Consider the following 22,755-nt stretch of genomic DNA (forward strand, 5'->3'; position numbering starts at 1 on the left):
GGATACGAAACCGTCATGGATATGCATTGTAACTGCAATAAAACTGTTAGTAACGTATTTGAAACGGTTCTGATTGGCGGCATGCTCGTGTGGTAATGAAGCCAAAGGTGAGGAGGGGAGGGAAGGAGGAGGAGGAGGAGGAGGAGGAGGAGGAGAGGAAGAAGCGATGAATACTGTGGAGAAGAGGGACGAAGGGACGAAGGAAGTGGAGGAGAAGGTGGGAGGATGGTGGGGAAGGAGCAACGACGAAGGGAGGGAGAAGGGACAGGAGAGAGGGAGCGAGGGAGGAGGAAGGACTGAGTGAATGAAGGGCAAAGAAGCAGAAGAAGACCAAGGCATCAAGGTTACTGGGAAAGAAGGATAGGCCGAAGGAAGATAAGATGGACGATAGTAGCATGCGAGAGAAGCGACATTGCCAAAATAGCACCAGGGTCCCATGGGACGGACATTGAAGTTGTATGGTAGAGCAGTGAAGATGTTGGAGAAACTTCTGTGTTGAGAGTGTTTGATGACATCGCTTGCCTTCTCTGAGATGATTGTCGCTGTTACTATTTGTGAAGAGCGGCATTTCCCACATTCTTGCCCCTCATTTCTCAGCTAGAGAGGGCGGTGTGAGGGGGTACGACCATGGCACACGGCAACGCGTGCATGGAGACATGTCGGCCGATGTTTTCAGACAAACATCAAGATGTCTGCACTGCAAGTGAACTCACTCTGCTCCTAGATGGACGCGGGATAAGGAGCTTTCTTTGGATCGCTAAAGAGTTTCGGGCCTGCACCTGATTGTCTTCCCCGCGCATTTTTCATAGTCCCTGCCATGGAGGCCAACCTGTTGGAAGCAGGGACGTCTATGGACAGCCTTTGCATTGAGGCAGGGCAGCGGAGCCCGAGGTTGGATCGGAGCAAAGAGAAGAAACAAAAGCGAGGAGTCACTTTCAAGACCTGCTCACTGCCTGGCTGGCCTGCAGGGCTTCAGTACACGCATACTCCAGGTCCCTCTCCCTGCTCTTCTTCTGACCGTCTCTATGTCCCTGTGGACCGTCTTACCTCCTGCCTCTGTCTCCGCATGCTTCCCCTTCTCTTCCTCATCCTATTCCTCTTCGTCTTCGTCTTCGTCTTCGTCTTCGTCTTCCTCGTCTTCTTCCTCATCCTCGTCACCTTCCTCCATCGCTCGCTCCGGCTTCCTCCGCACCTCCTCTTTCTCCGCTGACTCCGCTCTCACCTCCCAGACCTAGCTGGACTCTCACCTGGCGACCGGAGGCTGATCCGTATGGACTACCTTCCGGGAGTTACCATCAAGAAGATAGACGACAGGGCCCACCCGGCCTACGGACAGAATGGCCTCTTCGCCTCCATGGAGTTCACAGTTGGGGATGTGCTGGGGGAATACACGGGGAAGATTGTGCCTGGACACTGCGGAGGAAACTATGTAACACGGCTCTGGAACTCGGGGCATGACTCGGACTATTTTCGTCCTGGAGTGGATGCGGAGGTGATGGGGAACGAGCTTCGGATGATCAATGACTATCGGAGCGTTCCTGGGGCCACCGGGCCAAATTGCAAGTTTTCTAGGACGACCTTGAGAGGGTACAGAGCAGCCCTGATTGTAGCTATCAGGTTGAGACGATGCTTGTTATGCTGTTGGAGTTGCCTTCTTGATGTTGATATTCCTTTGACTCGTCCCTGACCTGCTCGCTCGCTCGCTGTCCCTTCCTCCTCTCGTTTCTTTGTTTGCATGACATGTCATCCGCGAGCTTTCTTCGTGATCTTGCACTGAGTCTTGCTTTTGTTGGATTGCAGGAATGTCGCGCCAGGCGAGGAATTCTTGCTGGACTATGGCGAGGTTTACTGGCATGGCTGGCGGCCCTCTCACACTCACTTCTCTGGCGAGTCAGAGGAGACGTATGAAGGTAGATTTTTCTAGTACCTCATTCCCTTTCTCATGCTTACTGCGACTGGCAGACGGTTCTTCCCAGAATCTTGAAGAGAGGGCGGTCAGTGCTGTGCTGCCCGAGGACCTTGAGGCTCTAGAGAACGAGCTTCGTGAGATGGTGTCGCAAGCGACCGAGGAGTCTGTAAGGGCATAGAGACGATGATAGTGCTAGCAAGCTCGAGGACTATGAGTTGATAAGTGAACGGATGGTAAGGCTTCAGCCCTGAGCTGCGTCTCGTTCCCCTACCTTCCTCCTTCTCCTGCTCCTCTCGTTTGGAGTGCATGTAGCTTTCATTCTCAGATGCAGTATGCTTGATCCATATACAGCTCTATCCCTCCGACACTCCCGTATCCCTTGCATCTTTTGTCCCTGAAAACCTCCTCTTTCGCTCTCTAGCTCTCCCTCGCGTACTTCACGCTTACCCCCCTCCCCTCCCCGCCCCCCACGATCTCCTCCGGCGTCTCCCACCCTACCATCGGCAGACTCTCCTCGCTCCAATCGTCCTCCTCCCATGCCTCTGATGCGACCCAAAGCCTCCACTTCTCCGCCTGCTCCTCCTGCTGGTCCGCGTCGTCGTCAAGGCAGAGGGCCCATGCCCCCCGCTTACACTGCGCCTTGTGCTGCTCGCGCGACTCGCCGGGTATCATCGTGAGGTCCGTGACCGTCTCCGACAGCTCTTGTTGGTCCGAGTCCTCGGGCGGCTCCCCGCCAGCACCCCACGCCTGACGTCCTCCCGTCTTGTCGGTCTCGCTGCCCCCCGACAGCGACGAGCACGTTGGCAACCATGGCGTCGCGTCATGCGGGGACGAGCAGAGGTCGTCATAGTCTGCTGGCTTAGTAGCGGCTGGGGCCTGCCTCTTGCTGCTGCGCTTCTTCCGGTACACCCGACGCGGCGCCTTGCTCCAGTTGGTCGTGATCTCCGCCCACGCCCGGTACCTCTCCCGGCAGCACTGCTCCAGCGCCTCCAGGCTCACGTCCGCCCCGAGCATCCACGCGAGCTGGCGGAGCTTGAGCCAGGCCTGCCGGAGCTCCTGGAGCTCGTGGGGGTCGTCGGGGTTCCTCCAGCGGCGGTTGGAGAAGAAGTAGCGCGCGCTGCCGCTCCTTGACAAGTCCGTCGCCTCCACCTTGTCGGGGAGGATGCAGCGGTCGCGGATCTTGGTGAAGCCGTTGTGCTCGAGGACCTTGTTGAACTCCACCTCCCTCACACCGTATTCTCCCATGACTTGGCTGTGCGAGCGGACGGCAGGCGGGATGCAGTCGCGGAGGGCGTCGTACATGGAGAGGCGGCCCTTGCGGGGGATGAAGAAGTGGCTGAGAGAAGGGACGGCGCGGGAGACCTGGGGCAGACAGGAGTCAGGCATGGGCAGGAGGAGGAGACAGGGAGAGGGAGGGGCATACCGCTTGGGCGAAGGCGAGGGCGACGGTCTTGGAGGCGGGGGAGGCAGAGGGCCGAACCATTGTGCAGGATGGCAAAAGGAAGCTGGTTACGGAATGAAGTAACTCGTGAGGGTGTGTAGTAAAAACGGAACAGAACGGAAGGGTGCGGGAATGGGTCGATTGGTGGCCGCGAGTAACGTGACAGAGGCAGATTCAAGTAAAGAGCGATATTTTCAGAAAAATAAATTCTGGTCATCGCCGAGATGCCGATGGTAACGTGACAGAGGCAGAACGTCCAGTACACCCACCCCCTCCAGAGGCAGTACACCCTCCTTCATGTACCCCCCTTGAAAGCCTCCACCCCCCCTCAGACCTAGACCTGCCCTCTATCCGAGTCAGACCCAGGCTCCACTTGAAGCTCTTTAGGCCCGGAGGCTCCTGGTAGACTTGGATGTGTCGGAGTGGCTGATTATCGGTCCGGGCCCTTCGGCCGCCGCCCGGGACTCGCCCGGCCCGGGGACCGTTGGGCTGACGAGTGCAAGACTGAGGTCGAATGACGAGTCATCCGATGATCAGTATCAGGACCCGCATCGGAACATCGACCACTTGAAACATGATCTCATCTTGCATGCCTGACAATATCAGAATCAGGCAAGAAGTATTCACACTATCCTTCCATGTCATGAGCATCCGCCATCACCGCCGCCGCGCTTTGCACTCTGCGGCTTCTCGAGTCAGTCGGAATCTTGAACTCATGCTGTGGGCATAACTTCACACAAGAGATGAAATGTTTGTGTAAAACTTCAATGTTAGAGATCTATGTTCATCGACATGAACACAGATAGTAGCTTCAAACTCTTCTCGAAAGGTAAGGACTCGGACCTCTACTCACCCCATCCGGCTCCGAGTCTTCGAGGACCCAACTTCAGATGGGAATGGACACCCGACCCACATTCAAGTTGGACGGCAGGGACTTCACGATGCTCAATACAAGCAGCCGGAGGGCTCAAGACTGAATCGGGTCCACGAAGCCTCTCGTGTGTTATGACTGACTCTAGGCCCTGATTAAAGTGTTGTTGACTAGCGATGCGGGTACTGCTCCTTACTGCTTGAGCAACCTCTGGAGTGAAATCAGCCGTACTGAGCAGATCTTAACTAACTAGTCATTTTATTGTCACCCTCGCAGTCTACTCGTCTTGACTAGTTCTTTTCTTGTCACCATTGCTGTCTGTCTTGACTAGTTCTGTTCTTGTCACCATTGCTGTCTGTGTTGACTAGTTGTTTTCTTGTCACCATTGCTGTCTGTGTTGACTAGTTGTTTTCTTGTCACCATTGCTGTCTGTGTTGACTAGTTGTTTTCTTGTCACCATTGCTGTCTGTGTTGACTAGTTCTTTTCTTGTTACCCTCGCGGTAGTCGTCGTTTCATTTAAACTTGACAATCTCCTTACACCTCTTGGCTCTCCTTACAGCATATCATAACTGTCTTTTATGCACTAGCTCAACCTTCTTGAGTAAGACGAAAGCTCAGTCACCTATAGAGAAGGGAGACTGATTCCTACGAGCTCTGACAGCATCTAATCCCATAATGCTGACACTCCTGGCGCTATTCAGGTATCAACGAATTGTTTTGCTGTCTCAGACGTTGAGCAAGATGAAGATAACAGCTGAGTGCTTTGAAACATTCAGCAGTTATTTCATGGTAAGATCCTGAATGCCTCTAAACATTCAGTAAGTGCCACCCGCGTCAGCAATGCCGTCTGGAATCTCTCAGATTCTATCTTACTTCTTGTTGCAGTGCTGGGGAATGTGGGGCTCATAGGGTTGTGGAGGGCGATATGCATCAGATTCTTTGCTTGCAGAAGGATAGAGACGAGAGGAGTTGAGGAGAGCTGAGAGGATACGTAGACAAGCTGCAGCTGCAGAGGAGTAGACTATGAAGCAGGTTGAATAGAAGCACATAAGAAGAAGAGTATGCTACAGAAAGGATTGAAGCAAGTGGACGCGGTTGGAGGTCTGAGAAGAGACAAGGTGGAGGAGGAAGAGACATGGCGGAGAAGGAAGAGACAAGTCGGAGAAGGAAGAGCAGACGGAAGACTCTGAGACTTCATTTCCGCTCTCGTTTCTTCCGCTCTGTCCGGTTGTTTTATTCGAGAGCGTCAAGACGAGCAGATAGAAATAGCGACAATCAAACAATTTGGTCTGTAATAGTTCCCATTCGCTACCTCAGCTTTCCAAAATGACACATGCACCATCAAGACAGCCAGACAATTAAAACGTGAGCATGAAGGGCGTGAGTGAAGACAGCAAGGAGACTTGACAGTGAGATGTCGATGTTGAGAGAGAAGGACAGAACGGGCAAGACAATATTTCACATGCTCCCCTCCCTACCTTCTTTTCAAATGGGTAGCAGACAAATGTAGAGGGAGGGCAAAAGGGCCAGGCAGAGCTGATATGAAGAGATAAATAACGCAGATTGGTGATCCCATCCAGTAGACCTTTCGATGAGCAACCATATCACGGTTTTCAGATGGGAAGTTTCGTTCGTTTGCGATGACGAAGGATTTATGGAAAATGCACACGAGAATACAAGAGGAGAGTCTGACGAATGGAGAGAAGGAAGAAGGAGAGAAAGGAGAATAGATCATAACGATCTTGTTAGCTTTCTTGCGCACCAAGTCATTAGCTGTGAAGTTGATCTCAGATTGTCGTGATGAATGTTCTCCACAAACGACATGGAAAGGGTGGTTGTGACTAGACTAAGTAAAGCTTCATACTGTTCACAAGATCTGCACGTTAATGACAGATAGCATTCTTCAGGTTGAAATCACCTACAGGAACCGCGTTAGAAACTAGCAAGGTTTCTTTGAGCCATTGTGTATCGTGGGCAAACAGGTTGAATCAATGAGCTGAGAATGAAGAAGAAAAGATTATGCGACGAAATGGCACAAAGTTTTAAGAATCACACCTGAGGCAAGAGATGCGAGGGTGAGAGCAGACAAGAAAACGAGCGAGAAAAGATAACGTGAACAACGAGAGAGAAAGGAAAACGTGAACAACGAGAGAGAAAGGAAAACGTGAACAACGAGAGAGAAAGGAAAACGAAAGATTGAAAGAAGAAAATCAAATGAAGAGAAGAGGAGGGAAGTGAAAAAAAGACAATGCGCAGGATGTAATGAGAGGGAAGCAAGAGCGCTTTCAGTGGAAAAGTGACAAAAAAGGGAATAGGAAAAAGAGATCAACAGAGAGGACAAGGAGGGAATGAAAACGGCATTATAAAGATGATAGGAAATGGAAGCAAGATAAGTGCACAGAAATGGCCTTGCAAAACAACAATTAAGTGGAGGAAAAATGCAGAGAAGAGCAGAGAAAAGGCGAGGAGGGAAGTGGAGAGGAGAGAAGCGACCACACGACACGAAATCAGAAGGGAAGAGATAAGGAGAGAGGAGAAGAGGAGAGGAGAGGAGAGGAGAGGAGAGGAGAGGAGGGAAGAGCAGGGAAGAAGAGAAGAGAAGAGAAGAGAAGAGAAGAGAAGAGAAGAGAAGAGAAGAGAAGGAAAGAAAAGGAAAGAGAAGAGAGAAGAGCAAAGTAGAGTAGAGAAGAGAAGAACTATCGAGTGGAAGAGACAGAAAGAAAGAGGTAGGAAACCAGGGGGAAAGAAGAGGAGAGGAGAGAAGAGAAGAGAGGAGAGGAGACAAGAGGAAAGGAGAGGAGAGGAGAGGAGAGGAGAGGAGAGGAGAGGAGGGAGAGGATAGAAGGAGAGTGAGGTCTATACAAGAGAGGAAAAGCGCAAGGAGGGGAAAGCAGAGCAGACATGAGAAAACGATTCAAACGAATAAGATAGGAGACAAGAGAGGAGACAGGATAGGATAGGATAGGATAGGATAGGATAGGATAACAAGGGAAGAGGAGAGATGAGATGAGATGACAAGGGAAGAGGAGAGATGAGATGAGATGAGATGAGAGCGCAGAGCAAAGCAGATCAGAGCAGAGGGGAGACAACACTCGAAAAGGGCTGCTAGGAAGTTCTAGATGTAATACCTCCTCCTCCACCTGCTTCCTACCATCTGTCTTCTTGAAAGCAATTTCCCAGCTCCAGGCAACCCTGCACTCGAGGAGGCACAGGCAAATGTACAGTAAAACCTTTTTCAATCTTTTACGAGAGCCCTAGCACAGCGAGCTCACCTCAGATTGGACCTACCCAAGGTAAGGGACAGCACTCAAGGCTAGGCTTGCTGACCTACTATACTCTATGCCCTCGAGAACGGGACTGCCTGAAGCCTACACCAGCAGGCTGCATGCCTGGCACTCTAGAGCCTCGCACAAGAATGGATGACAGGCTCTTTGTTCGATCGATGACAGGCTCTTTGCCTGTGTTGCATCGAAGTGTTGCATCGAAGTGTTGCATCGATGTAGCTGATGCTGTTCCTGTGATGCTGTTCCTGTATTCTCCCGTCAATGATAGGTAGCGACAGACTTGCAGGTGTCAGACATTGCTGCTTGGCGTTTGAAAATGAGGTTGCTGTAAAAGATTCATCTCTCTAAATGAAGTCGCTGTCTACAACGCTTCATCTTTATATCACTGAAACCAAACTACAAAATTTGACACCAGGCGAGTTCAGCCTTCAGGGGTGGTCAAGGAAACCATCAAAGGTGGTCAGGTCCCATACGCACGAGCGATCTTGACTCGTGCGTCTCAGCTCACATCACAGAAAAGGCCAGAAGGTTTAAGGACTCCTCCTCCATGACTCCCACACGCGATCATTACCGAAGGTTGTGTGTACAACAAGTATCCTCCTTTTGCGTTCCCTTCAGACATTCATGGTCCATCACTCAGAAACCGTCAGCCCCTTGTAACTCGTGCAGATTGCAAACAAGGCTCTGAGAAAGATTGTTGTCTGAACCCGTCGCCACATACCTCGGCTGCCGTACACCTTCCGACCTTTCAAGCTCTCGAGCAGCTTTTGCGAAAGAACACATTTGACTGGTTGGAATGACTCATGCTTGTTGCTCTAGTGCACAAGTGACAGACTGCCTACCAATCTTTATCAATCCAATGACAGAACCTCTCGTGCCTATGAAATGCCAAGGAGTGTAGGGAATCATCCCTCACGTCCTCGAGGTAGGAAGGGGGCGAGTCTCGCGGGTCATTTTGCCTGCGGGAGCCCGGCGCTTGTCGCGAGCCGGGGCTTGAAGCATGCAAGCAAGCGGGGCAGGCTGCAGAGGGTAGACAGAAGAAGGGGAAAGGGCGGGAAATGCATTTTTGTGCTGCTCACACAAAGCCCCTCCCTGCACGAGCTTGACGATCAGCCTCGTCCTTGGAGGCGGACTGCTTCGGCCTCTTCCCTCCAATGGCAAGGTGACTTATTTTCCCCATGACAAGAGCTCAAGAGACGGCGAGAAATCAACAGCACGACCATCATCCATGACACGACGATACATGTAAAACACAAGACAAGACAAGTCGAGACATGAAGCATCGAGGGTCATACACCACGACAAGATGCCCAAGCATACGTGCAGGACACCATTGTAACGTGACAGAGTACAAGACCTCAACCCATGGCAAAGAGCAGAGGACACTATTCCAGTCTATCTTCCGCAGCAGCGACATACACAAGTCACCAGGAACGGAAGCAGGCAGGCAGGGAAGAAGAGGGGAGCAAGCAACTGGTCCAAGGGAGGGGTATGGTACCCAACCTCGTCCTCCTAGGCGAGGGCAGCTCCGTTGATCTGTCCCCGTCGGTCCCTCTGGTGGTTGTGATCCGATGACAAGCCATGGGGATGAGAGTTTCAAGAGTGAAGCTTTGTCTCAACGAGAAGGTACTAAGGCGAGGGAAAACAGCAACCGAGATGTAGAGAAGCACAGAGACAGGAAAGGCCTATTTGTAATCATCCCACCACAGACGTGAGGGTGAGACATCAGGTCCCTCTGGACGCATGAGAGCTACTTCGTAAAAAAAACTGTTGAACAATCGGGGTCAAACATTCCGATCGTAACGTGACGGTCATTCTCAGAGCCTGCATGTGTGTGACCTGCTGACTGAACATCGCCGATCGCAACGTGATAGGAATGTCATGTCCCGCGAAGGAAGCATTGAAAGACTGACGAGCTGACGTTCATAGTGAGGATCAATACTTCTAGTCTACCTTGAAACGACGGTGCGGATCTTGAGATGCCGATAGTAACGTGACCATAACTTCACAACGCAAACAAAAAGAGACAAGTCAGCAACCTAACGACAAGCTTGCGGACAGCTTCGCGACTCCCCTGGTCGACAAGTCGAAACATGGTCTTTCGTCCTCCTCTCTCCAACTCCTTGAGCTACCCAGGGGGTAGCTAAACTTGCAGCCATCGCAGGACACGAGGTTTATTTGCAATACAGCGTCAATCATGCTTGGTGGTGTCTTTGTTCTTGAAGGATAACGGAAGAGGAAATATAGAGATACCGTGAACAAACAGACATCAAGCATGCGAGCTTGCTTAGAATCAGAATCAAGTTTTGCAGGCGAAAACAACATAGAGAGCCAGCGGAGGAGGGGGAAAGGTCAGGGTCGAAGATCCAAGACCGACACGGAGAGGTAATGAGCCAGACTGCCATCTTGCTCAATCTCTGTCACGCTGTCACGTTGATCAGGTTAACTTTATACTGAAACTCTTCAGTTCATCAAGGACACTGTGCTGTTGGCTGATGTTTTTCTTGACCGCAGCCCATCGATCAAGCTGTACAAAGCAGTTTTGGAGAGCAGGTCAGGAAACATGCACATGCTGTGCTGCGATGCTAGAGCACAACATTAGCAGGGCATCTTACTACAGCTCGCTGGGATCCCCTACAGCAGCCGGCTCAGTGCAGCCAAGGCTGCCAGGCCAGACAAGGCTAGCTCGTCAGCCTGTCCAGCCTTGAGCGTGGCTCGAGGCCTGAGGGCTGCTGCAAGGTCGATTGCACGACGAGGTTGTCCGATGCCTGTGGCTCGCGATGGTGGGGTAGGGAAGGCGGTATGGAAGTGGAGACCATGAGACGTCGGCAAGCCAGCGCGGAGACTTTGAGGCAGAGGAGAAGGCTTCAAGCGACATACAAGTACCGATCATCGCCCCGAGCTTGTAGCCATATATGCCTAGAGAGCCTGCTCGCAGCCCTCATCTCACAAGGAGAGGCGGGATGCTTGCTGACCAGCTCCCGGCGCTTGAGAGAGGCATGATGAGGTACCACACAGCTCATTGACTGCTCATAGTTGACGATCACGTTACCATCGGCATTGGAAGTAAACTATGGTCTCGGATCTCATCAGGTCCGATGTGAGGGACGATCACGTTACCATCGGCATGGTTGAGTCAGCAGGTCACTGAGCCGGAGGTCGAGGAGAGCTGGAAGGGACGAGGATAGCGGTCACGGCATACTGAAGCGACCGTCAAGCCCGCGGCACGTTACGATCGGCATCTGAGATCACGTTACCGTCGGCATGTTTGTCGCCAATATTGCCAGTGGTCTTTTTTCGACACTGGAGGGGGTGGTGCTTTCATGCTCCAGGAGGTAGGGGTAGGCTCAGATCGGAGGGGAACGACGGGGACAGATCAATGGAGCTGCCCTCGCCTAGGAGGACGAGGTTGGGTACCATACCCCTCCCTTGGACCAGTTGCTTGCTCCCCTCTTCTTCCCTGCCTGCCTGCTTCCGTTCCTGGTGACTTGTGTATGTCGCTGCTGCGGAAGATAGACTGGAATGGTGTCCTCTGCTCTTTGCCATGGGTTGAGGTCTTGTACTCTGTCACGTTACAATGGTGTCCTGCACGTATGCTTGGGCATCTTGTCGCGGTGTATGACCCTCGATGCTTCATGTCTCGACTTGTCTTGTCTCGACTTGTCTTGTCTTGTGTTTTACATGTATTGTCGTGTCATGGATTATTGCCCATGGCGACGGGACACGTGCGTTTCGCCCCTCGGGCGAATCTGGCTTGCCTTCGCTTTCCAGACTGTGCATACGTAGAGCCATGCATCGATATCCGGCAGCAGCAACGATGTTTGGTGACGTACACAGCTCTGATTGGTGTGGCGATGTCATTCTAGAACGAGCAAGGATCAGGATCTCAGACACAAGACCGGACGCACAAGACGAGCCAAAGAGAGGAGCGAGAAGACCACAAGCCAACACAAGCAGGCGAAGGCCAGGGTCTGAAGATGCACTCTAGGGTAGGACAATGCAGGAAAACGACATGACGCAAGCTTGCTGGTAGAGGCAACAGACCTACGCAAGATCCTCGCTCAGCTGCCGTCTCCGTCCCTCTTCGGCATGCTCTGACGGTAGCGCTGAGACGTCAGGCCTGAAGGGGTTAAGTTTATTAAAGTTAACCTGATCATCCTTCTTTCTCAAAGGCTCTCGAGCGCACGAGGACTAAGAGGCAGAGATGAAGCTTGTTCAGACAGCAACCTCATCTCCAATCCGACCATGTAGCAAACTTGGATTTCTCCAAGTCTTGACGAGAGAAAGTTTTCCAAGCGATGTCACGTTGATGCCATATGAACAGCACCTTTGTTTATTGATAAGAGATTGAGCAAGATGGCAGTCTGGCTCATTACCTCTCCGTGTCGGTCTTGGATCTTCGATCCTGACCTTTCCCCCTCCTCCGCTGGCTCTCTATGTTGTTTTTCCGTGCAAAACTTGATTCTGATTCTAAGCAAGCTCGCATGCTTGATGTCTGTTTGTTCACGGTATCTCTATATTTCCTCTTCCGTTATCCTTCAAGAACAAAGACACCACCAAGCATGATTGACGCTGTATTGCAAATAAACCTCGTGTCCTGCGATGGCTGCAAGTTTAGCTACCCCCTGGGTAGCTCAAGGAGTTGGAGAGAGGAGGACGAAAGACCATGTTTCGACTTGTCGACCAGGGGAGTCGCGAAGCTGTCCGCAAGCTTGTCGTTAGGTTGCTGACTTGTCTCTTTTTGTTTGCGTTGTGAAGTTATGGTCACGTTACTATCGGCATCTCAAGATCCGAACCGTCGCTTCAAGGTTGACATTCCTATCACGTTGCGATCGGCGATGTTGAGTCAGCAGGTCACACACATGCAGGGTCTGAGAATGACCGTCACGTTACGATCGGAATGTTTGACCCCCATTATTCAACAGTTGTTTTTCGAAGCGGCTCTCATGCGTCCAGAGGGACCTGATGTCTCACCCTCCCGTCTTTGGTGGGATGATTACAAATAGGCCTTTCCTGTCTCTGTGCTTCTCTACATCTTGTTTGCTGTTTTCCCTCGCCTTAGTACCTTCTCGTTGAGACAAAGCTTCACTCTTGAAACTCTCATCCCCATGGCTTGTCATCGGATCACAACCACCAGAGGGACCGACGGGGACAGATCAACGGAGCTGCCCTCGCCTAGGAGGACGAGGTTGGGTACCATACCCCTCCCTTGGACCAGTTGCTTGCTCCCCTCTTCTTCCCTGCCTGCCTGCTTCCGTTCCTGGTGACTTGTGTATGTCGCTGCTGCGGAAGATAGACTGGAATAGTGTCCTGCACGTATGCTTGGGCATCTTGTCGCGGTGTATGGCCCTCGATGCTTCATGTCTCGACTTGTCTTGTCTTGTGTTTTACATGTATCGTCGTGTCATGGATGATGGTCGAGAGGTGTTGCAGTCTGCTTGTCGCTGTCATGGCGTCTTGTGGCATGCTCTGCACTTGTTGTTTCTTCGCCCACGGTTCATCATCGGCACTTGCGCTGTTGGCTGCTGTCTTGCTTGACCGCAGCCCATCGATCAAGCTGTACAAAGCAGCTTTGGAGAGCAGGTCAGAGAACATGTACAAGCTGTGCTGCCATGCCGCTGGGACATGAAGCTCTTGGCTTAGCACGTGCACTAGGCATATGCGGTATGGTCGACAGCAAGTCTGTCGAGCTTTGCAAGTAAACCTCACACATCCTACCCTTCCCTTGTGTACCGCCCAGTGCACGCCCTCTCCCCTCCTTCTGTCTACCCTCTGCAGCCTGCCCCGCTTGCTTGCATGCTTCAAGCCCCGGCTCGCGACAAGCGCCGGGCTCCAGCAGGCAAAGCAACCCGCGAGGCTCGCTCCCTTCCTACCTCGAGGACGTGAGGGATGATCCCCCACAGCAGCCGGCTCAGTGCAGCCACAGACAAGGCTAGCTCGTCAGCCTGTCCAGCCTTGAGCGTGGCTCGAGGCCTGAGAAAGCACGACGAGGTTGTCCGATGCCTGTGGCTCGTCGCTGGACACTCGGAGGCGGACTCGGCACGACCTTACAGGCGTGGTGTAGCGTAGCACAAGGCCTGGGCCTGACGCTCCTCTGCTCGTGGCCTGCGTGTGCCCATCACGTGACCATCAAGCTCGCGATGGTGGGGTAGGGAAAGGCGGTATGGAAGAGGAGGTTTGGATCAGCAGGCAGAGGGAGTGGAGGCGATGGCTGCAGGTAGCGATGCTGACGATGAGACGTCGGCAAGCCAGCGCGGAGACTTTGAGGCAGAGGAGAAGGCTTCCAGCGACATACAAGTACCGATCATCGCCCCGAACTTGTAGCCATATATGCCTAGAGAGCCTGCTCGCAGCCCTCATCTCACAAGGAGAGGCGGGATGCTTGCTGACCAGCTCACGGCGCTTGACAAACGAGTTGCTGACGCAAGCAATGTATTCCAATGGTCTCAACAATGTCTCTAAAAGACGTCTGGTAGTCCGCTACGTAAGCATCCTTGTCTTCTACAGTTGCGTTTATGTTGTATTCGTCTTCTTCTTTTTGTCTACTTGACTCTTTCTGCGTTGTCTCCTCCGCCACTCTGCGTCTCTTGAGATCTTGCTCTTTGCTCGTCCTCTTGTAGTCTGCTCTTCGTCTCTAGTCGTCTTGGATCAAGCTCTGGACTTCTACCCTTGTGAGTGCCCCGATGCTTTCGTCTGCTGACGCATCGGTCTTGCCTATCTCATCTTCATCTCCTCAGGTGACCTCTACTTCGTGCCTGGTCATGACTCTTGCTCGTCTTCGTGCCTGGTCATAACTCTTGCTCGTCTTCGTGCCTGGTCATGACTCTTGCTCTTCTTCGTGCCTGGTCATGACTCTTGCTCGTCTTCGTGCCTCGTCATGACTCTTGCTCGTCTTCGTGCCTGGTCATGACTCTTGCTCGTCTTCGTGCCTGGTCATGACTCTTGCTCGTCTTCGTGCCTGGTCATGACTCTTGCTCGTCTTCGTGCCTCGTCATGACTCTTGCTCGTCTTCGTGCCTCGTCATGACTCTTGCTCGTCTTCGTGCCTGGTCATGACTCTTGCTCGTCTTCGTGCCTGGTCATGACTCTTGCTCGTCTTCATGCCTGGTCATGACTCTTGCTCTTCTCTCTTGAGCTTCTCGTCTTCATCTCGCTGTGCAGTAAATTCCAGACCAGGACAGGCCCTTTGCCAGCCTCGAAATAACCAGCCGTCAAGTAGAGCTTTGCTAGTAAGCTTCACATCCTACCCTTCCCCTGTGTACCCCCCATTGCAGGCTACCATGGGGGTTCTTGGCCATGATGGTGACTTGGGAAGGAGCGACAAGAGTAAAGGAGGGACCGAGAAGTTGTATGAGGAGGTTTGGATCAGCAGGTAGAGGGAGCGTTTGCAATGGCTGTCAGTGCAGGTGTGGCAAGGATTGATTGTAGCTCGAGAGGTCGGAGAGAGGGGGCGAGAGATGACGAGGAGGGTTGTACAGCTGGACGAGAGCAGAGGGAGGCCGGAGAGCTAGTTCAAAGAGTAGGGAAGGATGATCGACTCGAAGAGGAGATGACAGTGAGAAGGGTAGGGGAGGACTTACGATCAGACGGTGCCGGACTAGCGATGAGACTCGGAGGTCGAGGCGGTGAGCCTTGAAGCGGCATGGAGGTATTGATCAGCGCTCCTATCTCGTAGCCATCTGCACGCCTACTTGCGGCTCTAGTGCCTGGAGCGAGAGAGAAGGCGATAGACGTCATGAAGTTTACCACGGGACGTGACAGCTTGCGGACTAGACTTGCGGTCGTGGTTGTCACGTTACCATCGGCATCTCAAGATCAAGGCTCTACGTCTCCCCCGGTAGTCTCGGAGTCTACCTCCGTGTAAGGCGGTCAGAAGCTCTTCTGTGCCGCCCTGAGGCGTTGGCAGGCTTCAAGCAGACCCGCTCCTCTCTCCCCCAGTCGCGAGGGGACATGCAAGCGATGACACAACCCCCCCCACCTGACCTGACAAAATCTTACGTCAGAAGAGAGCAGGGATAATGGACCTGATGTTTGCTCCGGCTGATCATGTTACCGTCGGCATTGTTGAGTCAGCAGGTAGCAGAGACGGAAACCTTGCCGGTCATAGGCAACGCATTGGACAACAAGTTACCAACCGACTGTCGTACCGGTGGTCACGTGATCAGACTTGAGTGGCGATCACGTTACGATCGGGATGTAGTCCACGTTACCATTGGCATCGACTGAAGAAGTCCGGCTGTCAGACATCAGGGCTATACAGAGGGGTCCCTTGGAGAGGAAACTTGAGTCAGCAGGATTGGGGTGGGTGGGCAGAGAGGGCGATTGGACGGTGAAGAATTGGGAGGGTTGAAGGAGCCTGGAAGCTCATCGAAGAGACGATCGTCGTTTGTGCGAGGCGGACCTTTGTCGGGCAATTTTGACTGATCACGTGGCCATCGGCTTTTCTGAGTCAATCATCACGTGACCATCGGCTTTTCTGAGATAGTGGTCACGTTACCATCGGCATCTGAAGTAGATCTGAGAGATGTTGAGTCAGCAGGTCACTCTGTTGATGGTTGTCACGCGAGGTCTGAGGACCGTGGAACAACCGGCTCAAGGCTTTTCGTCTTGTCATCATCGGTCCCTTGGACTCCACGTGATGCGAGATTTGACGTCAGGCTCATCTTGGAACAAACAAGGACGAGGAGAGTGAACTTGGGATCCGTTGCATACCATCGTTCACGGTCGCGAGGCTAGACGTTTTACAGCAAGAATTTTTCTGCGACATCCAATCTTGAAGCACTGGCATTCTGAAGTGGAAGCAACAGTTCATCCAACTCTCCCTGTAACTTTGCAGAACCCGAAAGAAATTTTTCACTTTGTAACTCGGGATGACTGTCCAGGCTTCGAAACAAAGAATCCAAAACAAAATCGCCGAAATCAAATGTTGTCTTCAGAAAAATCGAATCACGAATCCGAATCAGGCGTAATAATCTGAGAACAAAGAGAAAATTTTCTCTTTGCAATCGAATCACTCCCCACCTCACTGGCCAGATACTATTCAGTCCAAAGATCTCCCGCAACACTGAGCCCAAGTACACCTTAGATTCTCACACCACACGAGTAGCTCTCCAACCACTCAGATGTACAACCTTGCAACACTCAAAGTTGGACTCACAGATCGGTCGGTCAACAACACCAATGCTTTTTTTGTCCACAGCAACTTCCTCCCCTTCACTCCCTTGCGTCCACCCTCAATGCACACCCCGCGCTCCACGTGTCCTCTTACCTTTCCCTCCACTGATGAGAAACGTTCCCCTGAACTTGTCATCGTCTTCAAGAGGTTATCCGGGTTTTTACAATAACCTCTCTTGAGTTGCAAAACTTCTTGAACTTGGTGAAGTATTGTTGTTTCTCGAGTTCGACATTCTTTCTCACAAAGGGCAGTAGAAGCAGCGTAAGGTGTGAAGAAGCAGAAGCACAAGACAAAGGTCATTGATCGGTGCAGTACAAGAGCTCGGGCTTGTAGCACGAGGAAAGCAAGGAGAGGTAGCTCATTCACTGCAGTAGCTGGTTAACTGTTGGCTGCCGACTAAGACTGGTCACCTTCAAGCCGCCGACAATGAGTTGACAGTAAGTTCAGTATCAAACACATTCCTTGACTCTGCGTAAACCAGGCAAACCAGATTAGCATGCAAACGCTAGTCTCCTGGGACTTGCCCTCGTTGCATCCTGACGATAAGAGGAAACCTGTGTAGAAAAAGAGTAAACGATGCAGTGGCAACAAATGTGATTGACTAGTGCTACTGCTACTGCTGCTACTAGCTTGACGATGGTTGCAAACACGCCAAACCATGCAAGCGTAAATCATCAATCATTCATTAAATTGTGTAAAACAATGCAGAGCAGCAAGTAAGCTATACCCCACCAAGCTCTGTTAAATGAAAACCTGCCAGCTTCAGGCACTCCCGCGCTCTCCTCCGCTCCATACCGCCCTCCCTAGGCCCGTCGACTCCTCCGGCGTCTCCCACCACCCTTCAAACGCAAGCTCCTCCTCCTGCCAGCTCTCCTCCTCCTCCCTCGCCTCGCCAAGCAGGTGAAGCTCCCACGGCTCTGACTGGATGGACGCGACATCATTCTGAACAGGTAGAAAGCTCCCAGCCTCTCGATTCTCCTCCTCCCCCGACGACCAAAATGATGGCTCCCTACTGCCATAAGGTCCCTCAATCCCGGTCTCCTCCTGCATCCTCTCCTTCCCTCTCCCCCACAGCCGGGCACACAAGCTAGCCTCGGACCTCTTGTCCTCGACCATGATGCCTTGCACTGCCCCCGCCTCCTCCAGAGACTCAGCGGCCTCCTCTCCCGACGACCAGGTTGCAGGCGACCATGCCTCTTCGGCCCTGCTCTCGCTTGCAACACCCGCAGCATTCATCATCGTACCCTCCATCCCCTGCTTGCACTCCTCTCCCGCGCCTCTCCCTCCCTTCATCCCCGTCCTCGCCTTCCGGTACACCCGACGCGGCGCCTTGCTCCAGTTCACCGTCATCTCCGCCCACGCCCCGTACCTCTCCCGGCAGCACTGCTCCAGCGCCTCCAGGCTCACGTCCGCCCCGAGCCTGCACGCGAGCTGGCGGAGCTTGAGCCAGGCCTGCCGGAGCTCCTGGAGCTCGTGGGGGTCGTCGGGGTTCCTCCAGCGGCGGTTGGAGAAGAAGTAGCGCGCGCTGCTGCTCCTCGAGAAGTCCGTCGCCTCGACATCGTCGGGGAGGATGCAGCGGTCGCGGATCTTGGTGAAGCCGTTGTGCTCGAGGACCTTGTTGAACTCCACCTCCCTCACCCCGTACCCCCCGAACGTCTGCTCCGCGCTACGGGCGGCGGCCGGGATGCAGTCGCGGAGGGCGTCGTAGAGGGAGAGGCGGCCTTTGCGGGGGATGAAGAGGTGGCTGAGGGAGGCAGGGACGGCTCGGGAGACCTGAGAGCAGGGGTGAGGTCTGAGCAGGAGATGAGAGGAGGGGGAGGAGCATACCGCTTGGGCGAAGGCGAGGGCGACGGCCTTGGAGGCGGGGGAGGCAGAAGGCCGGACCATGCTGCAGTGAAGGGAGCGACAATATGCTTTTGATTGATGTTGGCTTCGGAGAGTATGTTTTTGAGCTGTTGACAAAGGGGAGAGGGAGAGGAGATTGGGTTGGACGTGGTGTTGTTGGAGGACGCTGCTGGAGGATACCCTGTTGTGGATCAAGAGCAGAAGGAGCAGCTGGTGCTAGGGGCAGAGGGGAGGAGGGGGAATGCAAAGGGGTCCGTTCCTTCATCATCTGTTCCCCTGTTGATAGACCGACTACCCCTCATTGTGACTCAATATTGAGTGTACCGGTACTTGGATCCGGATCTTCCGATTCCCCCTCTGTGCAACTTTCCCCGACCCCAAGGTAACCACCCACCCTTTCAAGCTGTTTGTACCCACCCCTTCTTGCCGGTCGTGAGATGCCGATGGTAACGTGACGTGAAGTACAAATGATTTTTCAAAATTTCTTTTTTGACGAGTAAACCAGGCCTGCCTCAGTATCGGTCAGCACTAAGTGAAGCCAGGCAGGGTTGACGTTTTGAGTGAAGACACGCCTTGAGTGAAGACACGCTTTGAGTGAGGCAGAAGTTTCTTTTGACTTGACGGCACACTAAAGGTGAAGACAGATGTCTCATATGTTTGAAGACAAGTCCAAGAAAGGTGTGAGGTCCCACACTTTCAGCAAGCAACCTTTACTTTCAATCAAATTCACACTGTCAAATCATAGCTTCGTTACAATCTGCCTTACATGTTCGCCTTCAACCATAACATCCCCCTTTTCTCCTCAACGTATCTTGACATTTCCACTGATCCCGTGCTTATTCTACAACATTCCATCTTGCCTCCCCTAGGCCCGTCACCTCCTCCGGCGTCTCCCACCACCCTTCAAACGCAAGCTCCTCCTCCTGCCAGCTCTCCTCCTCCTCCCTCGCCTCGCCAAGCAGGTGAAGCTCCCACGGCTCTGACTGGACGGACGCGACATCATTCTGAACAGGTAGAAAGCTCCCAGCCTCTCGATTCTCCTCCTCCCCCGACGACCAAAATGATGGCTCCCTACTCCCGCTACCAGCAGGTCCCTCAGCTCCGGTCTCCACCTCCATCCTCTCCTTCCCTCTCCCCTCCTGCCCCTTGCCCCTCCCTCCCTTCCTCCCCGTCCTCGCCTTCCGGTACACCCGACGCGGCGCCTTGCTCCCAGTTCACCGTCATCTCCGCCCACGCCCCGTACCTCTCCCGGCAGCACTGCTCCAGCGCCTCCAGGCTCACGTCCGCCCCGAGCCTGCACGCGAGCTGGCGGAGCTTGAGCCAGGCCTGCCGGAGCTCCTGGAGCTCGTGGGGGTCGTCGGGGTTCCTCCAGCGGCGGTTGGAGAAGAAGTAGCGCGCGCTGCTGCTCCTCGAGAAGTCCGTCGCCTCGACATCGTCGGGAAGGATGCAGCGGTCGCGGATCTTGGTGAAGCCGTTGTGCTCGAGGACCTTGTTGAACTCCACCTCCCTCACCCCGTACCCCCCGAACGTCTGCTCCGCGCTACGGGCGGCGGCCGGGATGCAGTCGCGGAGGGCGTCGTAGAGGGAGAGGCGGCCCTTGCGGGGGATGAAGAGGTGGCTGAGGGAGGCAGGGACGGCTCGGGAGACCTGGAGGGGGGAGGGGACGGGTTAGAGCAGAGGAAAGAGGGAGGAGATGAGATGAGGGGGAGGAGCATACCGCTTGGGCGAAGGCGAGGGCGACGGCCTTGGAGGCGGGGGAGGCAGAGGGCCGGACCATGGAGGCTTAGTTAGCGTTTCTACTCCAGGAAAGGGGGCGGGAGAAGATAAAAAGCCTCTAGTTTACTACATCCTTGCATCCCCCGCCTGTTTTCCCGACTGATGACCCCACCCTTCCCAACAAATCACCCAGTATAAGAACCCCTGGTCTCTTGAAAGGTTTAAATGTGTTTTACTCGTCGGACCGACGGAATCAGAGATGCCGATGGTAACGTGACCTAGGACATCCGAGTCAGAGGAGTCCGACTCCGAGGCCTCGAGGATTGTACTTGGATAGAAAAGACTTGGAGTCCCATAGTCATCATACACGTGCTCAAGTACTGATCCAAGCACGAGAATGTCAAGAGCGCTCCTCCTTTGTTTGCCAGGTGGCTGAGCTTGGAGACGAGCAGAAAGTATCCTCTCTCCTCTTGTCACTTACTTCGACGTTTCTTATGAATATCTTGCTGTTTGGTACAGGCAACTACGCAAAGGTACCGTGAAAAGCCAATTTCAATATGCATGTTTCCCTATTAAATCATACAACTACAAGTCCATCTTGTTAGGATTGAACGTCTTCGATAACTTTCGAATTAAAGTGGAACTTGATACAAAGCAAGTTTGAAACACTCAGTACAACCACATCGTAAGTTGATAGTTTGAAATGATCCGAAACGATCAGTCAAGAAATGATGATATCAAACAAGTGAGGAAGAGCGAAGGATGTGCAGGAAATTGATCTCAAGAGCGAGTCTGACATCCAGATTCAAATGAAACAGCAAGAGACTCAAGCACTGCTCAAAACAAATTGCTGTCTACTTCCTGTCATTCAGGTCCAGCTCCTGCTCCCCCAGTCTCTTTCCAAGTCGTTCAGGCCCTGAGGTGTTTCTCTTCCCACCCGCTGAAGCGCTCCTCCCTCGAGACTGATATCCTCCTCCTCATTTTCATCATCGAAGCTCTGCTCCCAAGATTCATCAAGCAATTCCTCCTTATCGGATGTTTCATCAAGCTGCTCATCGCCAGCGAAGCCAGTAGATGATCCAACCATGCTCTCACCCGCTGCTGACGGTCCTGCCTCCTCTATCTCCTCGACCTCTTTCCCAGCTGAAGATGATAAACTGTGGACATGTGACGAACCCTGCTGAGATAAGCTAGCAACTCCAGCCTTCCCCTGCCTACACTCCTCCCCATCGCCTCTCCCTCCCTTCCTCCCCGTCCTCGCCTTCCGGTACACCCGACGCGGCGCCTTGCTCCAGTTCACCGTCATCTCCGCCCACGCCCCGTACCTCTCCCGGCAGCACTGCTCCAGCGCCTCCAGGCTCACGTCCGCCCCGAGCCTGCACGCGAGCTGGCGGAGCTTGAGCCAGGCCTGCCGGAGCTCCTGGAGCTCGTGGGGGTCGTCGGGGTTCCTCCAGCGGCGGTTGGAGAAGAAGTAGCGCGCGCTGCTGCTCCTCGAGAAGTCCGTCGCCTCCACCTCGTCGGGGAGGATGCAGCGGTCGCGGATCTTGGTGAAGCCGTTGTGCTCGAGGACCTTGTTGAACTCCACCTCCCTCACCCCGTACCCCCCGAACGTCTGCTCCGCGCTACGGGCGGCGGCCGGGATGCAGTCGCGGAGGGCGTCGTACATGGAGAGGCGACCCTTGCGGGGGATGAAGAGGTGGCTGAGGGAGGCAGGGACGGCTCGGGAGACCTGGAGGGGGGAGGGGACGGGTTAGAGCAGAGGAGAAGAGGGAGGAGATGAGATTAGGGGGAGGGGCATACCGCTTGGGCGAAGGCGAGGGCGACGGCCTTGGAGGCGGGGGAGGCAGAGGGCCGAACCATAAGATAATATGTTTGTCCTGTTGTTTCTAGCAACACTGTACAGTCACTGTGAATGCTCATTCAACCTTGCCTCATGGTTGTTCTATGCGTATGTAGGATGAGGAACCCGTTCCAAATACAGATGATGGACCGGTCATACAAAATCGCACTACCCCCCACTCCCTGCGGATGCTTTTCTAGATAGGGTGGTGGCCATGCAGTCGCTAAGATGCCGATCGTAACGTGACCGATCCTCGCATATCTATTTTCGTTTCCTTTTCAAGACCATTTTCACCCTTCGATAATTTTCTTGTCTCGCACATTCCATCCTCCCATCCTATTATGGTTCGGCCCTCTGCCTCCCCCGCCTCCAAGGCCGTCGCCCTCGCCTTCGCCCAAGCGGTATGCCCCTCCCTTCTCCTTTCGTCACCTCCTCTGCTCTAACCCGTCCCCTCCCCCCTCCAGGTCTCCCGAGCCGTCCCTGCCTCCCTCAGCCACCTCTTCATCCCCCGCAAGGGTCGCCTCTCCCTCTACGACGCCCTCCGCGACTGCATCCCGGCCGCCGCCCGTAGCGCGGAGCAGACGTTCGGGGGGTACGGGGTGAGGGAGGTGGAGTTCAACAAGGTCCTCGAGCACAACGGCTTCACCAAGATCCGCGACCGCTGCATCCTCCCC

At 53.6% G+C, this 22,755-nt stretch overlaps 5 protein-coding genes across 5 annotated transcripts; 1 reads left to right on the forward strand and 4 right to left on the reverse strand.

Moving 5' to 3' along the window:
- Positions 1 to 65: 65 nt before the first annotated feature.
- GUITHDRAFT_166263 (hypothetical protein) lies at positions 66 to 2,087 on the forward strand (the record flags this gene model as incomplete). The annotated part of the gene is made up of 5 exons (XM_005821151.1): positions 66 to 107; positions 725 to 992; positions 1,230 to 1,617; positions 1,801 to 1,910; positions 1,963 to 2,087. Exons 2-5 carry the CDS (start codon positions 818 to 820, stop codon positions 2,085 to 2,087), a joined length of 798 nt encoding a protein of 265 aa, XP_005821208.1. The 5' UTR covers positions 66 to 107; positions 725 to 817.
- A 239-nt stretch (positions 2,088 to 2,326) lies between these two features.
- Positions 2,327 to 3,392, reverse strand: GUITHDRAFT_119578 (hypothetical protein; the record flags this gene model as incomplete). Its single annotated transcript, XM_005821152.1, has 2 exons — positions 2,327 to 3,271; positions 3,333 to 3,392. 2 exons carry the CDS (start codon positions 3,390 to 3,392, stop codon positions 2,327 to 2,329), a joined length of 1,005 nt encoding a protein of 334 aa, XP_005821209.1.
- A 14,050-nt stretch (positions 3,393 to 17,442) lies between these two features.
- GUITHDRAFT_119579 (hypothetical protein) lies at positions 17,443 to 18,567 on the reverse strand (the record flags this gene model as incomplete). Its single annotated transcript, XM_005821153.1, has 2 exons — positions 17,443 to 18,453; positions 18,508 to 18,567. 2 exons carry the CDS (start codon positions 18,565 to 18,567, stop codon positions 17,443 to 17,445), a joined length of 1,071 nt encoding a protein of 356 aa, XP_005821210.1.
- Positions 18,568 to 19,620: 1,053 nt separating this feature from the next.
- On the reverse strand, positions 19,621 to 20,302 carry GUITHDRAFT_119580 (hypothetical protein; the record flags this gene model as incomplete). Its single annotated transcript, XM_005821154.1, has 2 exons — positions 19,621 to 20,172; positions 20,243 to 20,302. 2 exons carry the CDS (start codon positions 20,300 to 20,302, stop codon positions 19,621 to 19,623), a joined length of 612 nt encoding a protein of 203 aa, XP_005821211.1.
- Positions 20,303 to 21,109: 807 nt separating this feature from the next.
- GUITHDRAFT_119581 (hypothetical protein) lies at positions 21,110 to 22,101 on the reverse strand (the record flags this gene model as incomplete). The annotated part of the gene is made up of 2 exons (XM_005821155.1): positions 21,110 to 21,970; positions 22,042 to 22,101. 2 exons carry the CDS (start codon positions 22,099 to 22,101, stop codon positions 21,110 to 21,112), a joined length of 921 nt encoding a protein of 306 aa, XP_005821212.1.
- Between the last annotated feature and the right edge of the window lie 654 nt (positions 22,102 to 22,755).

Source organism: Guillardia theta (genome assembly GCF_000315625.1).
Source record: "Guillardia theta CCMP2712 unplaced genomic scaffold GUITHscaffold_151, whole genome shotgun sequence".
Classification (NCBI taxonomy): Eukaryota; class Cryptophyceae; order Pyrenomonadales; family Geminigeraceae; genus Guillardia; species Guillardia theta.